We start from the raw sequence: 26,177 nt of genomic DNA, 5'->3' as shown, positions 1-26,177 counted from the left end.
AGTTCCACTTCAATTCGGCATCTTCTCTCAGTTCAAACTCAAATGGCAGACAACGCATGCACGCACGCACGCACTGGAGACAACTTCAATTCGGCATCTTCTCTCAGTTCAAACTCGAACAGCAGACAATGCACGCACACACGCACTGAAGACGACACAAACTGAAGAAAACAGGACTTCCGAACGCTCTCCTTGGCAGCTACACATGCGAAGGGTCCGCTGATCAGAGTATCTACGAACGGAGACTGCGTGACAGCGTTTAACCAACTGGGCTCCGGGGAAGGACGGCGGAAAACCGTCGACGATGAGGACTGGGCTCCAAAAGTCCTGGAAACCACTGCCTGGATCGATCCTGCCCACAAAGCCTGTCCCCACCCCGCACCATCGGATGCTTTCTGTCCCAACCTGCTGCAGCCTTTGTCCCGCTCTCTTAACTTCTGCCCCCGTCCACCCACCCGCCCACTCTCTCCTCCGCGAATCCCAAACGTCCCGGGCTCCTTGGAAGGGCCTGCACTTCTCATTTTCCCAATGCCCCGTCCACTCCAAGGATAGAATGAGGTGCTTTTCCTTTCGCAAGGGCTCCCTTTTGTCATCAAGGTCTCTTCCAATCTGCATCTTCCGTGATGGCTTTAGCGACGACTTCTCAGAGGACTCGTCGGTTCACTGTCCCCCTTGCAAAGGACAGAGAATGACTTTTTTCCTGGTGATCTGCCGGCACGTAAAGTAGTGAGTCTCCTGAGAGAGCTGAGGGAGGGGACTCCACCCTCGGATCTCCGAAGAGCCATAACCTCCACGCCAGGCAAATCTGGCTACTACCGAACTGAAAATACACTGAACAAGCAAGCATGGCCAAACGTTTCCAGGAAAATATCTAAAAATATTTTGAAGATAATAAAAAGATTATCTGGAGCCCAGACCTTGGGATGGACTCAGAGCGATCAAACTAAACTGCCCTCGGTAATCTCCCAAAGTCTGGGACTTCGGGCCAGGCCCTGGTGGTGTGGACCCACAGCCATGCTCTCGCTCCTCAGGATAAGACTGAAATGATCACCCTACAGGGCGGAATTTTTTTTACACACAATACAACCCCAGCTGGAAGCCGGCCCAAGTCCCCGGGGGAAGGGAACAGGTAAGACAACTGAAGTTCACCTAGAAGTGGGCGAGTCACGAGCTGCGGCCGATTTGCTATCCGAAATCAATACGTGACATTTTGCGGTTCAAAGGAAGTTAAGTGGTTTTATTTCTTATTTATAGGGAGAGCTAATTGCATTTTGTTTCTATTGTGCTGGGTTTATTTATTTATTTTTTTAGAAACACAGCCGTGGCGTGTGTTCACGTATATATTGCAACCCGCAAGTTCATTATCATCCTCTAGCCCATCTGGGGCTATGTTCCCAGCACTGCGACCCAGGCCATGCAATCTTAGCTCTGTGTTGGGATCCTTCTTGCCACAGTGTCTGAGACATCCACCATGAAAACGCTTTCACTGGGTTAGAAAAGGAGAATAAAATTCACTGTGAGCAGGGAGAGGATAATACATTTATGTGTGGTCAATTTAGGGTGAGCCGCTTCGACGAGCTAGCTAGCTTCTAGTAATGTCAGGCCACAGAGCAGGGAGGAGGGGCAGCTCCGTCCCAGAATGGAGCCACGGCGGCAATGCTGAACACCTGCCCTGCCGTCGGGGACCAACCAGCTACATAATGCACACAAATCACATTTCAGTGTTCGGGCGGAACAGGTTGGAACGCTTCCTGCCTGACCTGGAAATAGAGGATGATAGGATAAGAAGGGCACTGGCCTTTTGTCTCTTTTTAGCTTTATGACCTTTGATCAGTCCCAGCTCTAGCGACGCAGATGGCAGAATCCATCGCAACATGAAAACGCAGGACCCCTTGTCCAATACTTTAAGAATTTCAAGATGGCGACAGAAGACCGTTCGACCAAGGGCAAGACCCTTCTAAGCACGGGACCCGCGCGGCTGTGCGTTCGGCACGCCTGAGAAGACAGTCCTGAGCAGCCCCTTCTCCTAAGGCAGAGTGCTGGTCTCCTCCGACCCAGCTCAGTGACTGACACTTGCAAGGTCTTTTGAGGCGAACAACAGCTGCCTGCCATATTAGCCCATATTCAAGAGAGAAGACTGTACCGATTCACAGACCGTCCATTTGTTATCGCTGACCCCACAGAGCGAGCAGACACCCGTCTCCTTTGATTCACAGAGAGGTATACTAAGAGATCATTCTTCTCTTTTGTTTTTAACTGAACTATTTCGTAGAGTGCCAAATTTAGGGGCCTTTATCGTGACTCAAGTCCTCTCGTTAAAGAAAGAATGACCTCGGTAGTCATAATAACAAAAGCACCAATGTCAGCATAAACGAAAAAGCAAAGCACAAGCAGCTTCATGTCATAATTATACATCAGGGTCCTGCTCGGCTCCTATTTAGACATCGAACCTGCAAAACACAGTCTTACACAGATGCACTTTCTTTTTATTAATCGTATGTGTTTTTTAATGTTGCAAGTACAGTTCGCATACATTAGCTTCATCTGTGCAACCTGGTGATTAGACATTTATGTAACTCCAATAATTCTAGTACCTACTGACACAATATACAGTTATTACAATATTAATGACTATATCTCCTATGCTATACTTTATAGCCCTGTGATTATTTTTTAACTACCAATTTGTACCTCTTAATCACTTTACCTTTTTAACCCAGCCCTTCAACCCCCCTCCCATCTGGCAACCATCAAAATGTCCTGAGTCTGTTTTGTTTGTTCCGTGTGTTCATTTATTTTGATTTTTAGATTCCGCATATCAGTGAGATCATATGGTATTTCTCTTCGACTTATTTCACTGAGCATAATATTCTCTAGGTCCATCCATGTTGTCGCAAATGGTAAGATTTCGTTATTTTTTTTTATGGCTGACTAATTCCATTGTATATATGTACCTCCTCTTTAGCCATTCATCCACCTGGGCTGCCTCCGTATCTTGGCTTTGTAAATAATGCTGCAATGAACATATGGACACATGGGTCCCTCCAAAGTAGTGTTTTGGGTTTCTTTGGATAAAGAGCCAGACATGGGATTTCTGGGTCCTACTTTCTCTGTTGTTATAGCCTTTGTTTTAAAGTCTACTTTGTCTGATATAAGTATTGATACATCAGCCCTTTTTTTTCCCCCCCCATTTTCATGAAATATCTTTTTCCATCTCTTGATTTTCCGTCTATGTGTGTCTTTCAATTTGAAGTGAGTCTCTTGTAGGCTGCAAGTGTAAAGGTCTTGTTTTCGAATTCATTCAGCCACCCTATGTCTTTCGATGGGTGCACTTAATCCACTTACATTTAAAGTAATTGTTGATAGATATGTAGTTACTGTCATTTTTATTGTCTATATTTTTTATCTTTTTTTTCTTCTTAAAGAAGTCTCTTTATTCTTGTAATACTGGTTTGGTGGTAATGAACTCCTTTAGCTGTTTCTTATCTAAGAAGCTCTTTATCTGACCTTCTATTCTAAATGATAGCTTTGCTGGGTAGAGACATCTTGGTTGTAGGTCTTTGCTTTTTATCACTTTGAATATTTCGTGCCAATCCCTTTGGCCTTCAAAGTTTCTGTTGAGAAATCAGCTGACAGTCTTATGGGAGCTCCCTTGTAGGGAACTAATGGCTTTTCTCTTGCTGCTTTTAGGATCCTCTCTCTCCCTAACGTCTGGCATTTTAATTCCCATGTGTCTTGGTGTGGGCCTCTTTGGGTTTGTCTTATTTGGAACTCTCGGCACTCCAGAGCTTGTATGGCTATTTCTTTTAGCAGGCTAGGGAAGTTTTCTGTCGTGACTTCTCAAAATAGGTTCTCAGTTCCTTGCTCTCTCTTCTCCTTCTGTGAGCACTATGATGCGAATACTGTTATGCTTGATGTCCCTTAAACTGTCCTTTAAACTGTCCCTTAAACTGTCCCTTAAACTGTCCTCATTTTTTAATTTTTTTTTTCCTTATTGCTGTTTCAGTTGTGTGTTTTCTTCTACTTTGTTTTCTGAGTCACTGATTCGCTCCTCTGCTTCACCTAATCTGCTGTTGATTCCTCCCAATGTTCATTTCAATGGTAGTCTCCATGTCTAACTGGTTCTTTTTTATGTTTTCCATCTCCATTTTAATGTGTCCTATCTTTTTGTTGAAGTTCTCGCTGAGATCACTGAGCATGCTTATCACTAGCATTTTGAACGCTGCGTCTGGCAGACTGCTTGTCTTCATTTTGTTTAGCTCTTTTTCTGGAGCTCTGTTCTGTGCTTTCTGTTGGGACATGTTTCTTTGTCTCCTCATTTCGGCTGCCTCTCTCTGTTTGTTTCCATGTATTAGGGAGAGGGAGAGCTGCTATGTCTCCTGGCCTTACGTGGAAGGTGTCCTGTGGGGCCCCCCAGTGCAGTCTCCCTAGTCAGCTGAGCGGGGGGTTCCAGGTGTGCCCTTTGTGTGGGTTGTGTGCTCCCTCCTATTGTCATTGATCCTTGGCTGCTGTTGGGACATCAGTGGGAGGGATCGACCGTCAGGCTGATGGTCGTGAGGACGGGCTGTGACCACGGCAGTGGCGCTCTGGTGCAGGGGCTGACCCTACGAAGCAGGATTTGCTTTGGCAGGGCTCTGGCGCCTGCCCTGTCTGCTTTTTCGGTGTGTCGTGTTGATCCACTTTCTTAAATTCAATGAAAGTGGCGCTGGCAGGATTTCTGTCTCTAATGTCTAAGCGCCACTCATCTGCCAGTGAAGGACTCCATGACTGTTACAGAAATTGCTCTTAAATACATAAAACACATAAGAGAATTTTTGGAAAATCCCTTATTATTCATTAAAGCATTTGGGGGCCTCATTAATTCCGATGGGATAATCAGTTGTTGATTAGCCAGGCTGTTAAGCATCCATTGTCAGATGCTGATGGGGTGTGAGAATTGCATTTCATATCCACGGAAGAGTCACCTGAATGCAGTTAGCACTTCATCAGGTAAGGCTGCATCTTCTGAGGATAAATTGGCTGGATTTTCATTCCCCAGTCTTTTCTCTCATCTCCCACATTTTTCTTTATTGCAGAGCATTTCTCATTCTGTTTGGTTTCTCCTGCATATCTAAGGTCTGAAACTATTTCGGAAGCCAACTTTAAAAGCTGGCAGGTTACAGGTAAGTCATACTGGTACACAGGGCTCTAACGTTAAAAGAGCGTGCACGCGTGTGTGTGTATGTGCGTGCGTGCGTGTGCGTGTTTGTGTGTGTGTGTGTGTGTTCATCTCTGAGTGTTTGGCTTTGGCCTGACAGTTCGTGGCTAGGGCCTCCTGCACACCATCAGCCCTTCAGATCCAAATAGTATCCAGGACATCAAGGAGATTCCTCAGCCAGGGCTCTAAAACTCAGAACTGCCTTTCTCTCCAAACCTCGACTGACTGAGAGGAGCATAATGGCAGTGAGCACGGTGAGAAAAGTCCCTGGGTTAGAGGTTGGGAAATGGGAGTCAGAGTCCTAGTTCTATTTTAGGAGAGGAAGTGACAGCACTAGGCGACTGCTCTCAGCGCCATCCAGTCATTTCATCTCCCTGACAGTTTGCAACTTATCTCTTCTCCCTTCAACAACAGAGCACCATCAGGGTTTCTCCTCCGTGTCACGCCAAGAATGGTGGGAGGTGTACTTCTGTAAAGATGGACCAGTCCTCAACCCTTTACTGAGCCTCTGATGTCAAAGGGACAGGGTGCTCCCCTGACAGTAGGGGCCCCCTCTCTCTACTACATCTTCAAAGAAGAGAGTCCTCGTTTTACTCACGGAACTGCTCTAGATGGTGAGCACTGTCAGACTCGGGCATGGCGGTGACAGTCACCAACGGACAGGAATTCCCTCCTAGGGTCTGGCAGAGAGCTTCCTGCCGGAAGTAAACCTTTTTGGGATCGATGTTTTTTTCCAGGCTATCAAGGTGAGTCTGGAACAGAAAAAAAAGAAGCATACCTTATTTTTGATAATAACCATACTAGACAACAGTCATAAAACTTATATTCGTGTAACTCCTTATAGAAGAATTTCTGCTAACCTGGTCTCCCCAATATAGGGTGTTAAGTGCCTAAAAAGGGGGCTACTCCTATTACCTAGGAGACGTTCAATGAGGCAGAACAGGACGCATCATTCCCACACGTGTCTGCGTAATAGGACCATCTGTTTTCGAATGGTACTGAAGGCAAGAGGGTAGGCGCATACAGCATCTTACCATCACCGTGGTTACCATGAAGACAGAGCGCACCCAAGCACTCAGGAGCACAGGACAGAGACCTTCAGCCGCACATGGTACCTCAGAACCGGGCAATATCGGGAGAGGTGTGGACATGATGAAGGAGAAGAGGAAACAGCTGATCCAGGGGGCGTGCCAGGCAAAGACAAATAATGGCAACTCATTTTTCCTACTCTTTTCTTCCATTTAGACACTGACTTAAGACAAAGATACAAAAATAGGATAGCACTGAAACTATCGTTGAGACCTCTGAGGATATTTTTACTAACCCAAGCAGTCATTAAGAGGTTAGGAGATTTTCTCCCAGCTGTATTACGTACCCTGACAACAGTGGCTCTGTAACCTCAGTAACCGGCACAAGGACATCTATGCACAAAAGTTATCCTTCTAGCTGAAGCTCTTAAGTTTTCACCACACCAAGCAGGCATTAACAGGGCCAAGGAGAAGCTGACCATCTTGCTTTTTGACAAATAACAAGCCTGCTAGATAAATCTTTTAAAAAACACATAAATTCTATGTAAATATTTAGAGAAGTCATAAAATATATTCTGAAGAGGTGAACACTGCCCTCAAAAGGTAGAGGAAGTGTTTGCATGTGAAAAGGATTTACTACAGAAGGAGCAGGTGGGGTTATGGCTCACCCAAAGATGTCAGTCATGCCCGAAGCTTCGGGACCCGTAAATATGTTACCTCACATGGCACCAAGGGCTTGGCAGATACGTTTAAAGTCTATTTGAGACGGGAGATTATCCTGCATCACCCAGTTGGGGCCAACCTGATCCAAAGTTCTTAAAAAGCAGAAAACTGTGACCAGCCGCAGAGAACCAAAGGGATGGCAATGTGAGAAGGACTCAGCCTGCCATTGCTGGCTTTGAGGATGGAGGTGGGAGATCAAAGGCCAGGATATGTGGTCTTTAAAAGCTCAAAAGACAAGAAAATAGATTCTCCTCCGAGAGCCTCTGGAAGAAACGCAGCCCCAACACCGTGATTTGTGGCCAGTGCAACCCATGTCAAACTTCTAACCTAGATGGGTGTAAGAGTTTTAAAATTTTATTGTCTCACCCACCAAGTTTGTGCTAATTTCTTAGAGCAGCAACAGAGAACGAATATAAAAGGAAATAAACAAACAGAAGAACTTCCTCAACTAAGTAAAAATCCTAGGATTTGGATAGATAGAAATACAGTAAAATCTGCCGGAACGCTATGGAAATATTTGAATTGCAAGGAAAAAGAAAGAGTACCAAAGGAAGAAAAAGTCTCCAGAAGATTCTGTGGCCTTTTCTCTACCCTCAGGGATACGTGAAAATTTGGCCCTGACTGATAACCTCCTTGCAACTGAGACCCCAAATCATCCACCCCAACAATGCCTATTACCTACATTCACATGGCTGTTATTGTTCGTCTGCATCAACATAATTCTACTATTCCAGGAAACTTTTGTCTAGGAAATTAGAAGTTACGAACCAATGTATTGTTCATTCCAGGAACGTCCCAGCAACTCTTCGATAGAAAGCATCAACTGACTCTGTAATCTGAGCCCCTTAAACCCCTTTCCTCAAGATTCTTGCCTTACGGTGTCCACCAATCTTACACTATTATATCACGTCTTTACTCAATGCTAACCAAGCCCCCTAAACAAAATATCTGCCTTTAAACAAGACTTTAAAGTCTTAATAAATATCCCAGCTCTGCCCTTCCTCCTCTGAGACACTGTCAAGACTCTGCCATAATCTCCTTTGCCAAGTTTGCCAACATTAGTTTCCTGTCGCTGCCATAATTACTGCAAATTTAGTGGAGCGAGGCACACGAATTTATTGTTTTATAATTCTGGAGGTCAAAAGTCCAAAACAGGTCTTACAGGGTCAAAATTCCAGGTGATGTCAGGAATGCACTCCTTCAGGCGGTTCTAGAGGGTAATTCATCTCCTTGCCTTTGCCAGCTTCTGGCGGTGACCTGCATTCCTTGCTTCATGGTGACATTCTCCACCTTTGAAGCCAGCAATTGCCTTATCCCCACCTCTGCTTTCATGGTCATATCCTCCTCTATGACCCCAACTCCACTGTCCTATCTCATTCTTTCACATATGAGGCCCCTTGTGATTACACTGGACCCGACGCCATAATCCAGGATAGCCTGCCCATCTCAAGATGCTTAACTTAATCACATCTGCAGAGTCCCTTGGGCTGTGTAACACCACTTCTCCTTGTCAAAAAGCATACTTCCTTCTGCAACACTAGATGCCAAATTTTTGCTCTTAAGCAAAGGTAACGTACATGCTCAGATATGCAACAAGTCAGAAAACATGTCACCTTATATTTAATGAAAACGGTAGCTTGAAGACATACGTCTGCTGCTCCCAAATCAAACTAAAGAACAATATAAAAGGGCAGTCCAGTTAAATAGGGTTTAAGTCTAAGCGACCATTGAAGACATGATTACTACATTACACAAACACCAAAAATTATTTTTAGGGAGAAAAAAATATAGTACCAAATTTTAATGCTATCATCTGGTTCTAAAATGAAATTAAAAGAGATGTGTGAAGAAAATATAGTAGAAAATATCACCATTTTCATTTTGCATGGACAACGTTATTTAATTCTTGAAAATGGAAAGGCATACAGTATGGAGCAAGATGACTAAAGTGGGCAAGTTTTTAATTCGAACTGCCTGAGTTCAAATTTCGGCTGCAGATTCTGGAAAAGTTATATAAATTCTGTACTTAATCTCTTTGTGGCTTAATTTCCTCTCTTTAAAACATATATATATATATTATAATAGCATTGCCTACCTCATTCAATGGCTACCACAATTTAGCCGTATACTGTATGTGAAAAGTCACATAAGTAACACTCAGTTTTAACTATGATTATTCATGGCGAAATATAGGTTCAGATAGTTTGGTTTTTTTTAAGAACTAAAAGATCAGCACTATTAGAATTATAAACACAGGGAAAAAATAAAAATTAAAGAAAATAGGGTTGGTCCATGTTACATAAGTGATAGAGGGAAGGTGGGGAGGAAGAAAAACATTAAACATGAAAAATAGCATACACTCAAGATGATAGAAGTAACACCAAAAATTATTACAAGTAAAAATAGGTTAAAGAACCTCATTAAATGACAAAATCTTTCGGATTCGTTTTTTTTCCTTAATCCCACTGCACATTGCATGTAAGAGGTAATTTTAAATAGAAGAGAAAAAAAAATGACGTATTTCAAAACACGTCTAAATTACCTCTTTAGTTTGTTTGCCTCTACTAAAATATTTTAAAAGAAAAATACTGAAACTAAAAGGATAAACAAACATAAATTAAAGCGGGCATGGCAACAGTAATATATGACGAAGCCATATTCAAGAACAAGGGCATTAAATGGGATTTTGAAATCTTATTCTGATAAAGGGCACAATTCAAAATGAATATATAAAACTCATAAATCTTAAGAATCAAATAACATAGGATTGAAATATACAATGCGAAATGGCAGAAGGGGAATAAATTGTACTCAGAGTGGGAGACTTTGAAGACACTACCTCGGTCTTAAATCAATTGCACAAAAATGATGATAGTGTGTTTGAACAATATTGGTTTTTCATAGATATACGTCAAACTTTTTATAAAAACATCCTTTTTTCCTCAAATATCCATGGAACTGTAAAAAAAAATTAACCATACACAGGTCTGTAAAACATTCAAAAATGTTTCCAATGAAGGCAGAAATTGTACGCAACACATTTTCTGACAAATAAAGTGAGTCTTAAGTCAAAATGGTTTTAAAAAGAGCCAAAACAAAAACATGAGGAAGTAGCAAAACCTCCCCCCCGCCAAAATCTCGCCAAATAAATTAATGTATCAAAGAGAAAATCGATATGAAATCAGTGTAAATAAAGCCATGATAAAAAAAGATATCTGGTGTCTCAGGAGAGACGGCGAAGGACAGGAATAGAAATGTCCCCGATGGAATGTCTCTATGTGTCAGTCATCCCCGTTAAGCAAAATGCCAGCACCTTAGTTAAAAGAGTAAAGATAATCCTGGATTTAGACGATAACTCTCTGTGATCCTAAGCAAATTATTTTAATGACTTTCATCAAATTCTGGGTGAAAGCGGCTCCCAATATTGTTAAATTATTAAATTATTAATAATTTAATTATTATTAAATTATTAAAACCCTGACTGAGTGGACCCTGACTCACAATTACTATCCTGATTCACGGCCCCCCTAAACTAGGAAAGCAATACTCTTTCCTGCACCATTTCCCAAAATGCAAGGAAATGAATATTACCAGGTGCTGGGGGAGGACAGGGAGGTGGGCAGGCAGAAAATTCAGAGCGAAAGCACTTGGAACATGGTGAGTTAAAGAAAATAAAAATGTTTTTATGGCTGCAGAATTTTTCAGACTCTCTAATATGCCACTATGCCTTGTGACTTCCTAGAAGGAAATCCAGCACATGAATTTATGTGTCCATTAATGAAATCCAGCTTCATGAATTTATGTGTCCATTAATTTCTTTTCTGTAAAGATCTCAGGACACAGGGGTGCTGTACAATATGATTTGGGAAACACTGTCTTTGCTGAATTGTCTTTTGTCTTGCCATCAAAGTATTTGTTGCACATTTTATTATGTCTAAAAGGATCCCTTTGCAAGGAGCATTGGGGGTAAAGGGTGGGGTGTGGGGGGCTGGGTGGAGAGCCTTCTTGAGGAGAGCACTGGCCATTATTCTGTGATGTCACCAAGTTACAAAGAGGCCAAAGGTCTTGGGTGTCTGATGCCAAATCTTAAAAAAAAAAAAAAAATCATAATAAAAATCTAGATTTTGTGAATCGGCATTGAAGGCAGGCTCAGAGGAAGGTTTGTTCATAGATATCATCAAGCACAATTCGCTAGGAGAGGAACAAGTCAAAAAAGGCATCACTGAACCCGTGAACATTGTCCTTCAAAACAGTGTCACCTTCACGCGCTCCCTAGAAGCAAATGAAGGAGGAAGCCAAGTTTGAAAGTTTTCTTCTATGAGATCTCTATTAATTGTATCATTACATTTTGGGGGGATTGATAAGATTACAACTCAAGCGCCTAACATCTTTCAGCGTAAGCTCGTTTGCTGTAAAAAGATAGTTGTTCACACGGCCATTCAACTCTTTATCCCTCTCTACCTGCTGCCAAATACCTTCCACCTCCACTCTTTATCCCTGCTCCCGTCATACAGAAAACGTCTAGAAATAAACCGTTGGATTTCCTTTTGCAAGAAGGGCTTCGCATTGTCCTCCTGAAAACGACTTGGAGGTGAACGCTACCACCTTCGGTCCAGCAAGACTGTGTCTAATTGGCTATTGTTGGAATCAACGAGCAGGGAAGCAGGGAGCCTGAATGCAGCTACCAACAACCAACCGTAATTACAGCCCTGCAGAAGCCACAGGGGTGGATTTCTTTATAAAGATGGGAATGAGTTCAAGGCAATTATGGAGACCCCCAGAGAGGCTGTCTTCTTAAAAGATAATTCTACCTGTCCATGAAAGGTATCGGGCTGATATTGCTTCTCCGGCAGCCTCGCCGGTGCCTCGTCACAGCAGTCTCCTGCCCCTGTCCTTTATCGGCTACTCCCTTAAAACGTCCACAAAAGACTTGACTTGACCTCAGCAAGCTCCCCTGCTGGTAGCTACTGATAAAGTGAGAAGCGCTACGCACTCAGAAATCGTGTCTTATTGTTACTCTCCTAATCTGCCTCACTCTCTGTCCCCCTCGTTCAGGAGAAAGCTCACCCCTAAGGAGAGGGTCTATTTTATTTGTGTACTGACTAGCGCTCAGTTGTCACTTGAATACGCCCATCAGAGAATCGGAAGCTTCTCGTAACAAGAGAACAAATGACACCTTTAAACTAAATAAAAGTGACAGAACATGCTGGAAGCAGGTTCTAATGAGCTTCCTCAAACTGTCTCAATCTGCCAACACCACTCTCCCCACGTTAACTGGACTCGATTTAAGAAGCAGGAGAAATAACTAGTCTCTAGGTGTCTACTCACAGATTTGCTGATCAGAAAGAAAAGATTATGATTTTAATACCCTTTTCCATTAAAAATAAATGAAGTTATATGGCTGATGATTTGGAAAGGAGAGTAAAGAAAAAAATTATATATAATCAACCGCCCTAAGACCACCACCAGTAGCCATTGTATTTCTTTTTTGTCCTTTATTTGGACTTTTTTACATTCTTTTAATTTTATTATAAATTATGGAATGGGTACCTTTCGATAAATCCAGCGGAGAAAATGATCACACATCATCATGAAAAAAAGAATCAGCACTCTAAGGGCAATCATCTGGTACGGCTTACTGGAAAGAGACACCTAGCTAATACTTCCCGCGTATCGAGGTATTTAATCTTCACGACAACCCGCGTAGTAAGTTCTTTCATATGTCCGATTTTACGGATGAGAAAACGGAGGCAGTGAGCAGTTAAACCGCTTGCCCGAGGCTACACAGCAAGAAAGCACCAGAGTTCAGACTCGAATCCAGGCCTGTCTGACTCCGAACTTGTTCTTACATTGTGTTCAAGACCTTGAATTCAGGGATCCTTGTAGTCGATGACTTCTCCACTCAACACATCTCGGCTTCTTCAGAATGAATGGCCTTTTACGTTCACCTGTTACCATCGGTCCTCCCTACTGGTGCCTGCCCTTTGTTCTGGCCCATTCGAGGACAGGTCTCTGCCTGTTGATTGCCCGACAGCACTCACGTATGACTTGCTCACTGCATCTTTGATCCACCTCATGTAAATCAACACTTCCAAATGTTTGACACATTTTAAACTCTTTATTTATTCTGAGCCCTTTGTGAGCGATTGTGCATACGATCTAATTCTCTCCTTTCCCTCCTTTTCTCTCTCCTTCTCTCCCTACCCCACACAACATCTCATCTCTAAAGGTGACGGCGATAGCATCTGCCACTGTAGGAATATGTCTGGTGAAAAACCCTACTCCACCCTCTGAGTCCTAAGCTCTCTCAACATATGGGTCCTAGTTATGATCACTTTTCTTGTCTCAGGCCAACACATAAGGCTGTAAGTTCTGTGAGACTTCATTGTCTTACCCTCTAAAATGTCCGTCAGAAATTCTCTTGGTGTCCTATTTTCAACCAATACTACTGGCTTTCCAGGGGCAATCCATAACATAATCCAAATACTTTAACAAGTATTGTTAACACTTACACGGTTATTGCAATTATTGATAGCTTGATATGGATGACTACAATAGAATTCTTCTGCTTGCTTCATAATTACAATAATATTGTATTTCTTTCTTTTAGCTTTATTTTAAGACTCTAATTTGGATAATTATCCAACAAAGCTCCTGGCAAGCATCTGGAAAATATCAAATTGAAAGAATGAAATACTAAGTTTCTTATCGTAAGAGAATAACATTTTTCAAGCCGCAAAATTACATCCAAGTTGAAAAACATCCAACATACATGTCCTCTGCTATGAAAATGTCTGTCATGATTAAACATAATCCACATTATAAGAGATTTACAAATTGTGAATTCGACGTAGGAATGCGTTTTCCACCCCTCCGCATAACCCCCAAGTATCATACAGTTAATTCTGCCCTTGGGGTATTATTCACATTGAATTTATCACTGATCTGTTGGAAGAAAAATGGTTTCTCCTTAGGACATGTTCAAAAATAAAAATGACTAGAGTGCATTAACAGAACGTACTTCTTCTGTCCACAACGGGAGGAAGGATTTCTTAAGAGAAGTCACAGAGTCAAGTATTGTCTTAAACCTTATAGAGTACAAGACCATGCGTTATTGGAAATGCAAAACCTATAACTGAATACATGCATTTTTCACTTTCAAGTAACGAACTGTCTTTCTTACTCGGTTCTACTCATTTAGGAGAAATGAAAATGTATCGCTTTCCTGTCTTTCTCATTAACCCTCCTCCAACGTCCCTAGGGGGAAGAGATTCACAGTCAATAGGCTAAGTAGCAAGCCAATGAGCATCCATTAATAAGACTTTTCTCTCCTCATTGAGGCCAAGTGACCAGAAGAGGAGCCCTCTTTTCCTGTGTTTCTGTCCCTCATCAAGACGAAATGATTGCCTCATTAACCCCAGCGGCTTCTAAGCTATCTGTTGATTGTAAACATCAGACCCTGTGCTCTGCTCTGACAAGACCACAAAAGGCAAGTGGATCCCAGAGGCACAAGCTATGACAAACAACAGCTACTACAACCGAAGTCCAGTTTTACTGGCACATGTAGTCATTGAGTTGTGTGATTATGTAATGGATCTCTGATGGCTGAGTTCAAGTCATCGCCCCATGGATTGTAATGATAAGCGTGAGTATCACGGAGGTGGTTTAGCTGGATAGTGTTGTTCCCCAAACGTGTCCTGAGGGGTTCTTATCCCAAGCTGTTCTGATGGGTGCTTGCTAAGTGCCTGCACACACTGCTCATTCAAAATCTGAACTTCAAAGTAAGAATTCAGATGCCTTCCAGGCCTGGCTGAAGGAGACTCAGACTTCTCATCAGCCTGACTAGATGACACCCCAAGGGGAAAGGCAAACATGCATTCAGACAGGAATCGTCCCCCTTTGACTTCCTCGTGGTGTTTCACAGGTGAGACAATAAGAACAGCTGTTGAAAGGGATTATGACTCTTGCCTCTTCCAGGGCCCGAAAAGCAATAAGCATCCTTTATAACAAACGCGGCAATAAGCATCCCTTATAACAAACGCGGCTTGTTATGGCCTCGCTTGTGATACGCATTTCTTGGATTCACTTCTTGAGATCTCAAACTGTGACACACAAATAAAACTAGTCGTGTTATCTTTTGCAATCTGGAAAACAGTGACGATCGGTCTTTAGGCCAGACAACATGTGCAGAGAAGGGCGGGTGCGTTTTCATGCAGCTGTGAGCCAAGTGGTTTGCGATGTGCCTTCTCGATGGAGAAAAAGTTTTCATGTGTACCTGAACGTTCCTTTTGAAGGCAAAGACATTCTTGGTTATTATCTTTCCCAACTCCTTATCACAGATTTAAAATGAAAATGCTCATCCTTCAGGCTAAGTGATGTCTATACACTCATAGGTACACCCATGATTATAAATATGCTAATAACATTTTGCATTAACATAGAGGATGAAAGAGCTTCATAGAAGATGCTTAGCTCATTAATCATCAGGGTATCATGAAATAGCTAGGTGAAAGAGGGAGGGGATGGTTTGCCAGCTTCTTCGAATGACAGAAAACTCCATGGTATAAGCAGTTAGCTCCAATTTGTCTTGTGACCCTTTTGCAGGGCCTGAGAGAACACGGAACACTGTCTTCAAGTTCGGACTGACTTATACCATGTTCCTCCCACATAATGATCAAGGCCCTCGTTGGCAGTCACTCAGTGTTCTATGCTTCCACTCTTCTCGTCCACCCTGGATCCCATGGGGACCAGCAGAAAGCTGACGGGACTGCTTGCTCACAGACTCAGGGAGGTTTTCCAAGCTTTCTATCTCCATGCTTTATGCTCGATTCCTCTCGGTGAGTCCACATCCTTTCAATGTGTACCTCAGCTTACCTGACGCGTTTGCCGCATGTCAACCTGCTAACCTCACTCCAATCTCACTGCTTGAGGGCTTCTTAAAGATAGAGCCCCTGCCTCCTACACTCAACCCGCCATTGAGAAGCACCGCATGCCACTTAGGCCTTCAGAATGCCACGGGCCATGACGACAAACTCTGGCTCCCTTGGAATTAGGGTCTCCTGAATGTTTCTGGGACGACGACAGAGAGCCCCTCCAGGCCTGCCGGGGTGACGCTGTAAAGCGGAAGTTACCGTGAGTGTGGTATAGGTGTACGGGTAGTGGTAAGCCAGGTAGCAGACATCCTCATTGTGCGGGAAGGTGACGGTGAAGGTGAGGGTATAATAACACTTCCCAGACGCTGCCCCCGTGACGGCTGCACTCTGCCGATAATGGTTTCTGAAAGAGAAAGGAGGAGAGAGGAGACTGAGGGAGAGGCGGGGGAAACAGTCGTGTGGGGACCCAGGTGCTATCAAGCTCTTGTGTTACACGCGGGCAAAATGTTTATTCGAAACACGATGTGGGAGAAGTTTAGAAAACAGAGACATGGACAAGTGCGCTTACTGCCAGGTCACGAGCCAAATCGGCAGCATCTAGACTGGTCCATCTGGCTCCTAATTATAGTAGAGATGCCACAGGCCTTTCCTTGCTGTGTCTAAAAATGAGGCTCTAGAGTCACTGAGCTAGAAAACAGAGGAAAATGTGGATCATTCTGTTTTTTTCTGGGATTCGACTGCAGACATATACTTTATTACTCAAATCTGAGTTTGCCCGACCTCTGCCGCTCCCTAGACCACAAAGCGGAGCCCTTCCTTCCCCTTCCACCTGCCAGGTGGGCTTATTAGCAATCACCACTATATGTCGAGTTCCAACTCGAAACGTAACATACGCCATCTCACGCTATCCCTGCGATGACCCGTTCCGTAGATGAAGAAGCAAAGGCTTCGGAAAGTTAACTTGTCAAAGGTCACAGAGCTAGTAAGAGGTTAATATGGGACTCGAACCCAGATCTGTCTGCAAAGTCTCTGTCCTTTCCACTACACAATGAATCCTCCCAACAGGATGTCCTTCTCACCCCAAATGTGGCTCGGCTTCTTAGAGCTGGAGCCTGCACATTTCCCTTTGTCAAAGATGTAGAATCAATTTTGAGACTTCAGAGAACAGTATCACAGTAAATTGCCCCCAGAAGTACAGTCTGCACAATATTTTCCCCACACGCTGCCAAATATGCTCTTGCCATTCCCGCTGATGCTGATACAGCTGTGCAGGCTTTCCCGCGACATGTTATCATCAAGCCCGCATCGTAATGCAAAATACGCATGGGCACCAAAAGATGTGGTTGCACCTTCGAACATTTCTAATGTTGGCTTACTTGTCCACTGTGCGTTGGGGTCTTCTTGGGGGAAAGGGTGGGGAGAGGGAAGAAGTAGATAATTATTCTGTGTGCTCTTTCAACATATAAAAAAATATGGATTATTCTTTTCTGACTTTTTGCTACCTTCACACCACCCACCCCTGCCAAAGCAAAAAAATAAAAATAAAATAAAGAGGCAAACGAGAGTTTTGCAGTTATTTTCCATTTATAAAACTAGAAATGGGAGTAAAAGAGCGTGGTAATCTCACGGACTATGGCCTGATACATTTCTCTGGCCTTGGTTTCTTCCCACATGGCTCCCTGGAGCCTGGGTCATTCTAGGGAGAGAAGGAAGCCCCCTAATGGTGTGAGCCCCGAGTGACCACCCCACCCAGCTGTTCAGCATCACATTAATGGGACCCATTTCTTCTGTGACAATAGGACTCGAAACTTCAAAAAGGCATCTTCACCTACGGCGCCATCTCAATCTCGATACGTAATTGAGTCTACTTTCTCCAGATTCCTCCAACATTCTGTAGTTTCTCCTGAGCTAAAGCTCTGGTTATCGGAACGTATGTAACGAAGCAGGTGGGAGTTTGGAAAGCCTGCAAGCCACATATGCTCTATCTGTTTTCTCTTTCTGAGTTCACTCATAAAGTCTCCACCGGCAAATGCATCCTCAGTTCACACCGAGATGAGCCTAGCCAATCACACCTTCCCACAATGGAAGAGCCGACCAAAATGACATGAGCTTGTCAAAATGGTCAAAGCGTGGAAGAGTTTCACCTGTAAACATAGATATGGGAGCACACACTTGCACACAGACACACACACACACACACACCAGGTGAGGGTAAAGGCAGATGGAAACACATCTAGTGCCTCACCATCGCCCAGTTCTTGCAAACAATGAAGGGCACCTGTCCTTAAGGTTAAGAGCTGCCCCCAAGGGCAAGTGGGCACGGTCTCACTGGACAGGAGCCTTGCTGTTTTTTTAGGTTTCCCATTGTACTCTCAAGGACACTGAAATCACAGGCACGTGCACACTAAGCAAACTCGACCTGACCCCACCAGCCACTGGAGAGAGCACGACAGAAAGGAAGTGAGGGTGTGAAATCCCCATCTCTTTGCTCTTCCTGCCATTCACACCGAACCTGGGCTCCAGGCGAGGAACAGCTATAGTAAAATCGAGAGAGAGAGAAAATGGGATCATTCGTAACTTTTGAGCTTCTGGGAGCCCGGGTGCTAGTGATTTAAGGAAAGTGTAAGAAATGTGAATGGTAGTTTTATCTCTATGAAATCTACCTTCTCATACACACACACACACACACACACTCACACTCAGGCCACTTCTCATGGCCAAGACTAAAAGCTCTCCTCTGATAAGCCTGTTTCAGGGTGGTTGCAGACTGCGGCTATTTCTCATCCAGGATGAGTTTCAGCTAAAGGAGATGCAGTCACCACCCTGGCTTGGGGTTTAAACTCTAGCTGGACCTAAAACAAATGTCGGGATTCCCCACTGACCTTCCTGGTGGCCGTATTAGAACAGGAGGATCCAGGAAATGATTCTACTACCCCTGAAACTTCCCTCTTCAGAGACCTTTAAACTTTCCCAAGATCCCCTTCCTCAACGGGAAATGCCTGATATGTCCCTAAAGTGAAGCACTTGGCTTGCTACAATTCAATTTGTCCACCATAAAGTGAGATCCCATCCACAAATTATTTTTGTTTTCCTGGTTCTTATGTGAACATACTGAGGGATGTTTGCAAGACAGTCACATTCATCTTTCATGTTTTAAATGGTCCCCCTGTTCTTCTGTTTTATGGAAATCCCTTTCCTTCTTCTTCATTCAGCCAGCTCCTCATCTTCCGTCAAGACTCCACTTGAACATTTCCTCCTCCGGGAAGCCTTCCCTGATGTCTCTGCCCTTTCACGTAGTTCTTACGTATCATACCGTGTCTCTCCCTCACTGCCAACACTTCATGGCAGGAATCATGCTAATTTACTCGCGTATCTTCATGCTTGGCACAGTACCTGAACTTAGCAGCTGCTCTGTTAAAGTGTGTAGAATAAATGGACCTAAGACGCCAGGAGTAATAATTAGGACGCTTAGTTAGAGATATATTATCTCTAACTGTAATGATCTCTTTTGAAGCTAAGGATTATACGCACTCTACAGATGAGGAAATGGAGGGTCACAGGTGTGAAATGTCTTGGGCAGCTCCATACAACAGGCAGAGTAAGCAGGATTCAACTCTAAGAGTGGGCTTACTTCAAAATCAAGATTTATTATTATCATTATTATTATTATCAAAATCATCATCATCACCTCTCTTAAGAATGGACCAGAGGTTTTGGGGCCCAATTCATCAAGCGAGAATTTGAAATTTTCATCTTCATAAATCAGGACTGCCTATAAACTTAAAGTCTAAAATAAAAGAAGGAATGCAAAATAATCCAGATGAGAACCGACGAAATTGATCCATATCACTATGATTCTTTATGTCATTGGTATGTGATGCCAGTAAAGTGTTTCTCCTAGTTATTAATAATAATTGCTAACATTCATGAACACCTACTATGCACCAGACACTGTTCGAAGCTTTCCGTGTGCTTTACCTGATTTCATTGTCAGAGCAGCTCTCTTAGGTCGATGCCATTATTATCCCTGTTTTACAGATGAGAAATCTGAGGTTGAGAGAGGCTGGGATAATTTTCCCAAGGCCACACCATTGAAGAGTGGTAGAAGTTTGATTCTGAGCACTGTCTCTCCTCAAGATGCTCTCCCAAGGTCGGGGGGAAGCCTGGTGAAATCAAATGTGATCTTTGATTTGCTGGAACCCAGACAGGCAGGTCATCTAGGGTCAAAGATGATCTGAGATGGCAGACATCCAGCCATCCTACAGAGAAAAGCCTCCTCTTTGTTTTCCTGTCCCCTGAACCATTTATCTTCAGAATGATCTGCACTTTCATAATCATAAAGCTTTCAGTGAAGCAAGGAGCAAAGCACACAAATGCAGTTATATACTCAATCTATTTCTGTTTGTACTTAAAAATATGCTGGGAAGTCTTCTTTTCCCCCTCTGTGTGTATGAAATAAACAAATGCTAAGAGAGAGAGTAATTAGGTAATCTTGCAATGACGATGGCTGTGTTTAACAAGGGTGCGTCGCTTCGCTTCACGGGGCCTGGTAGGGCGGAACCACCAAGTCGCCAGGCTCCCCCGTGTCTGCGGTGTCTCTAATCATCTACATAACACCCAATCTCTCTCCTGAGATCCCTGGGAAGGAGGCATGATGGCCGAGCTCTTGTATGACATTCATCTTCATGAGTGAGCTGTTCATCTCCTCTCACCGGCGGAGAATAAATGTCAGAAGAGACCAAGAGACCGGCCGCTGAGTACTACACAGCCACACCGAGCGTGTCACCCTCCCTCTGCCCTTCAGCACCGAAATGAGGTTAGCCCGGAGCTGGGAGGGACTCTGCAAAGGCGTATGGTACCTGCAGAAGCAGACCGCAGGGGACTAAGTCAGGCAGAAACGAAGACTGGCTTTGCTTACTTTCATGAGAGGCGTGAAAAACTGAGCCTGCCCGTTAACGTTCTTCCCTGTAGGGATTGCTTTGTGTTTTCTGGCCTAGTGGGCTGCTAGGTGGGTGGGGGAGAGGGAGGAGGTGAGGGTGTGGGACAGGGGCAGGAGGATCCACTGAGCACATGGAGAAAGTTCTAGAATTTCTCTTTAAATTTCTTAGGATCTAGGTAATGAGAAACAAATTATCTAAGGTTTAATCTGGGGATTAACACCGCTGGCCTTACACAGCCCATGTCAATATGATGTAGTGAATAATTACAAAACAAACTAGAGTATGATACAGCCATTTTACCCCCTCTTCTCTGTTGTTTTCCAAGGTTGGGATATGAAAAACACATTGCATTTCGCATCTACGGGTTTCATACGTCAAGTAGTTAAATATCAATTGCTGTATGGGAGGAGGCTCCCTAAAGGAGGGGTAGAAATAGGTCGCTACCACATTCTTCTGCTTTTAGCTTCTGGCAAGGTATTTAAGTTTGCAGAAGCCTAGATTAGTGGATTTACACTAATTTATCTAAACCAAACCTTGCAATATAGACAATTTTTAAAATTCTGCTTAGAAGTCATAGAATGACAATGGTATTATTTCAAGTAGAAATGGCCAAGAAAATGGAAGAATGGGTATGCCCTACCTTACTCTTCATACCAGCTCTTTCTCAAGAATTCTTACTTATATAAAAATAATCTAATCAGATCTGGGAAGTTAACCAATGATTTTCAAAATTATCCAAAAGACTATTTACATTATATTTTTTCATGCTGAACCCTAAGGTTATATGCCCTGAGTTATCAGCAATATAAAAATATAGTTAACCCTTAAACGAGAATTTGAACTGTGTACATACACTTACACACAATTTTTTTTAATAAATACTTTAAATGTACTTTCTTTTATTATTTTCTTAATTTCCTAGCTTACTTTATTATAAGAATATAGTATATAATACATGTAACATTTCAAATATATGTTAATTAACTGTTTATGTTATCGGTAAAGCCTCTGGTCAACAGTAGGCTAACAGTTAAGTTTTAAGGGAGTCAAAAGTTATACGTGGATATTTAGTCTACAGCCATGCCACCCTGAACAAGCCAGATCCCGTCTGATTTTGGAAGCTAAGCAGGGTCAGGCCTGGTTAGTACTTGGATGAGAGACCACCTAGGAAGACCAGGTGCTGTAGGCATAAAAAATAAAATAAAAAATAAGGGATTATAAGCTGACAAGGTCCTTGCAATCTGTGAGGTCAACTAAAGGTTGCCTTGCCTAAAAAAAAAAAATGTTATACGTGGATTTTTGACTAGGCAGAGAGATAGTGCCCCCTACCCCTGCATTGCCCAACGGTTGACACATGACAATGAGGTAAACGGTTAAAATGATTATTTGTTTCATCTTTTTCTCATCATTTAAAAACCTTAACCTTTTGCGTGTTTCCTACTGCACACAATGTATCAGTATAGTAATGCGTATATAACTGATCAAAAAATAATTTATAAACACATCTATGGGAGAAGTTCGTGAATAAATAATAGCTTAGCAAAATAGCTTGGAGGCTGCATTCTAGCTGATGACAGGACCCACAAAGCAGTTAGCCCGCCCCCTTCACAGGCCATCGCTGTCACTTTTTGAGGGAGACGAGTGTTCCATTCTTTCTATCTTCTTCTCCTTCACCCTTCCGTAGACAAACTCGGGGACCATGGCCCCTGGTTCTCTCCACAGTGACCATCCCAGCACAGAACATGGCACTAAATCTGGGAATTGCACAGCATGATAGAAATAGAACTTTCTGAGTTCCTGATGATATAGCGAAGACAAATAAGGAGGTAAAGTTCTCCCAGGGGAGAGAAAAAAGGCAGAGATGAAGCAAAGAAATCTTCTAGGGCAAATCGACTCGGATCGCGACGGGTAGAAAGGGAGCGGTGTAGTGTTGACTCTGAGGCATTCTGCAGTAGGAAAGGTGCTCTGGTTTATGGCGGAGTCGACATACATGGATCGGTCCCATCTCTAGATCACTGTATTGGAACTATATTAACACCACGCGGTGAGGAATCGTAAAACAGACCGCGCAACGAGGTAGCAATCTCATCCATTTATCTCGGCTGTATGCGTGGCCGGAATGTGAGAAATGAATTCCATTATACATTCACGGACTTCTGCCACCTCTCTGCTCCTCCTTAATCACATAACGATTGCCTTGTTAATGAATCCGAGAGCTCGGAAAGTTAGCACTGGCTTTCCTTAGGCCAAGGCTGTGCTTTTCGGATGCAAGGCGTCTTCTTTCTCCTTTCTGCAGGTGCTTAATCCATCCCCTTAAGCCTGCTCCTTATCCTCCACCTGCAAGACGGCCAGCCTCCGGAAAGAGCTATGCCCCGCCGGGAAAGGATGCTAAATGTTAGGCTTGTCCAAACTCTTACTAAGCTCCAGATCCATAGCCGGCTGCAAGTGGGGTCTTTCATGTTTATTTAAGGTTACTCTTTTCAGAGGACACGAAAAGCCGTTCTTGACACACCAACGTCCAAATCCAGGCTTTTGTTATTTTCCCCTGCAGCTGTGGCTTCTATTACCTTGAGGTGATTTTTAGTCTAAATCTCTTTGGACCACAGAAAGATCCTCAGAGTCTCTAAGTAGATAGGCCGGAGGAGTCATTGCCGGAGAGGTGAATGGAAAACCGACGACATTGCAATATTTTGCTACTGTTCTAGAGAATAGAATCAAAATATTACTTAGGCCCATGTCCCAAACCATCAAGGACTGTAGGCTGCCACCTCTTTTATTATAAACTGTCGGTCAGCACAGCTCTGTCATGCAGACCGTTACCTCTGTGGCGATTTCTACCTCTGGGTCTGATAGAGCAACTATTCTTGACCTTTCGTGTCTATCGGTGCTCCTGCCCTCCTGGCCTCAAAGGCCAAGAAGCGTATACATTCTGTGATACTGATGACAACCTAACTTCTAGAATGTCTGATTCTATTCTTGACCTTTCGTGTCTATCGGTGCTCCTGTCCTCCTGGCCTCAAAGGCCAAGAAGCGTAAGTGCCTATACATTCTGTGATACTGATGACAACCTAAATGCTAGAATGTCTGATTTTCAGTATTTTTGGTATCTTATTTTCCATCAAAAAAAAAAAAAGCACAAGTCAGCAATTCACAGGTCTGGATTTCTTGGACTGAAAGATATGGCTACTTTAAATTTCATTATCATTTTATATGTTACACTGATGAAAATGGCTACTGATAAAGTGTGGAAGATGAATTGTGAAGACCGTCTCTCTTTTGCCTTTTTCCAAATCACCTTACTATGGAGGAACAGTGACCTAAATGTGATTTATCGCATACCCACTCTGCTCTGGAAAACTGAAGCATGGGGTGGGCGAGAACAGGCTGGGACTTCTCAGACTTTTTGTTCACCAGGAAAAAAATGGAAAGAGGTAAAGAACTAAAACTTGATACACTAATCACAAGTTGAGTCCGTACAACTTCTAATGTCCAACACGGCCTCATCAAGGTTGCAATGTGTTTACGTGAAGATGGACCCCATTCGGCAAATCAAAAGCTATTTCTTGGGGTCCACCATGAGTGCCACTGACCATGCTTATGCCTCTGAAGGGCGACGCATTTGCTGCTGAGACAGTGACAGGTATAGCAGACAAGCTCAGAAGGCTGAGGTTTGTAAGAGCAAAGTGGAAAAGCAGGAGATTGAGTAGAGACAACGCTATTGCAACTCACTTGTAATAACAGATTTCATATCCTGTCCGCATCCAGGTGGGCCTGCCAAGAAGAGCCTCCTTCACAGAATACAGAGTTGGTTTTTTTTAAAACAAAGGCGGGATTAATCCACCGAGGAAAGAGAAAAGGGCAAAACTGTTGTAGCGGGCTGTCTAATGGCCCCCAATGACATCCAGGTCTTAATTCTCAGAACCTGGGACGATTACCTTACATGGCAAGAGAGACTTTGTAGATCTGATTAAATTAAGGACTCTGAGATGGGGAGGTTATCCCAGTGGGCCCCAAATTCAATCGCAAGCATCCTTAGAAGAGAGTCTGAACAAGTTTAGACTACAGAGGAGAAGCGGTGTGACTGAAGCAGAGACACGTTTGAAAATGCTACGCTGCTGGCTTTGCCGATGCAGGAAGGGACCAGGGAGTGAGAAGAACGTAGTTCTAAAAGCTGGAAAAGGAGCAAAAAACCAGAAACTCCCCTAGAATCTCCAGAGGGAGCGTGGCCTTTCCAACACCTTGGCATTAGCCCAGTGTCACTGATTGTGGGCCTGGGGACTCCAGAACCGTGAGAGAGTAAATGTGTCTTGTTTTAAGCCATAAAGTTTGTGGCGATTCATCACAGCAGCCGCACAGAGTGAGTACAAGGGTCGAGGTCCCTATTTCCTCTTTCTCCAGCAGCAGAACAAAATAGAGGCAGTTCCTGTGCTCGGACCTGGAGAGACGGGAACATTTACTCCTTCCTGAAAGCTGCTCAACGAATTAGTCCACAACCCGGCAAAAAGACAAGATTTCCCACTCCTGCAAATGTTCCATATAAATTCAGACCGCCAGTCAGTCTTTGGCCCTTGCATGTCTCCTCTAAAAATGGCACAGGTATTCAGGAGAAGGTAAACTTTCTCCAGAGCTTTCTCTGAATGTAAATCAGTGTTGGATTGCGCTGTTTGCCTGTCTGTAACCAATAAGTCCATCCCAAGACCGTGGGATTTGGGAGATGGAGAGAACTAAATAAATGAGAGGGCTCGCTGACCTCAAGAAGTTCAAGGTGGGGCGAGGGGGTCGGGAATTGGCGGGGTGTTAGCGCGGTATTCACGTCCCCTGGGAGGCGGAGGGAGGATTTTTAGCTTCCCCGCCGTCTTGCCACGCCTGGCAACCAAAACGTGTCAACCCTCCCTCCTTCGACCCCTTTGGGAACCCAAGTGGGGCTTCTGAATGTGACCCGAACCGTCGGCAAGCAGCATCACCCCCACTGTCATCCAGAAACTGTCTATTCAGAGCTCGTACCGTAATTAAACTGGCTGTTGGGCTTTTCACAGTTGATGACGTTGAAACGGTAGGGGACGGCGGGCCTCATGCCGCCCACCTTGAAGTAGAACCACTGCTGGTGCTGGGCGCTGCTCACGTCGGCATTGAGCAGCAAGTCGTACTCACACCTGCCAAGTCGGAGGGAAGACAGGAGGGTGAAGGGTCTGACAGGTCACCTCCGACCCCGACGGCCTACGCGTCACAGACCCGAGACCCGGGCTCTCGGTGCCCTGGTGAGCGATACTCCCATCACCCAGGTCTCACAGCCATGGACGGAAGTCATGGGAATTCAGGGCAGGGGAGGGAGGGGGCGGCATTTTGGTTTAGAAGAGTCAGTGACACAACCGTAGCGTCTCTTTTTTATTAAATTGTAATGAAGTCTCTATCTAGC

At 43.8% G+C, this 26,177-nt stretch overlaps 1 protein-coding gene and 1 pseudogene across 1 annotated transcript in view; one reads left to right on the top strand and one right to left on the bottom strand.

Annotated features, from left to right (window-relative positions):
• Positions 1–26,177, bottom strand: part of AGBL1 (ATP/GTP binding protein like 1) — a 505,804-nt gene that overhangs the window by 397,560 nt on the left and 82,067 nt on the right. The window contains exons 14-17 of the mRNA XM_015593333.1: positions 25,765–25,914; positions 24,491–24,577; positions 16,080–16,224; positions 5,796–5,949 (exon numbers count right to left, since the gene is read on the bottom strand). Coding sequence (XP_015448819.1) covers positions 5,796–5,949; positions 16,080–16,224; positions 24,491–24,577; positions 25,765–25,914 — 536 coding nt within the window. The remainder of the gene's footprint in view (positions 1–5,795; positions 5,950–16,079; positions 16,225–24,490; positions 24,578–25,764; positions 25,915–26,177) is intronic.
• LOC112484090 lies at positions 21,832–21,950 on the top strand (annotated as a pseudogene).

Source organism: Pteropus alecto, unplaced genomic scaffold (genome assembly GCF_000325575.1).
Source record: "Pteropus alecto unplaced genomic scaffold, ASM32557v1 scaffold60, whole genome shotgun sequence".
Classification (NCBI taxonomy): domain Eukaryota; kingdom Metazoa; phylum Chordata; class Mammalia; order Chiroptera; family Pteropodidae; genus Pteropus; species Pteropus alecto.
This window is presented reverse-complemented; position numbering and strand designations above follow the sequence as displayed.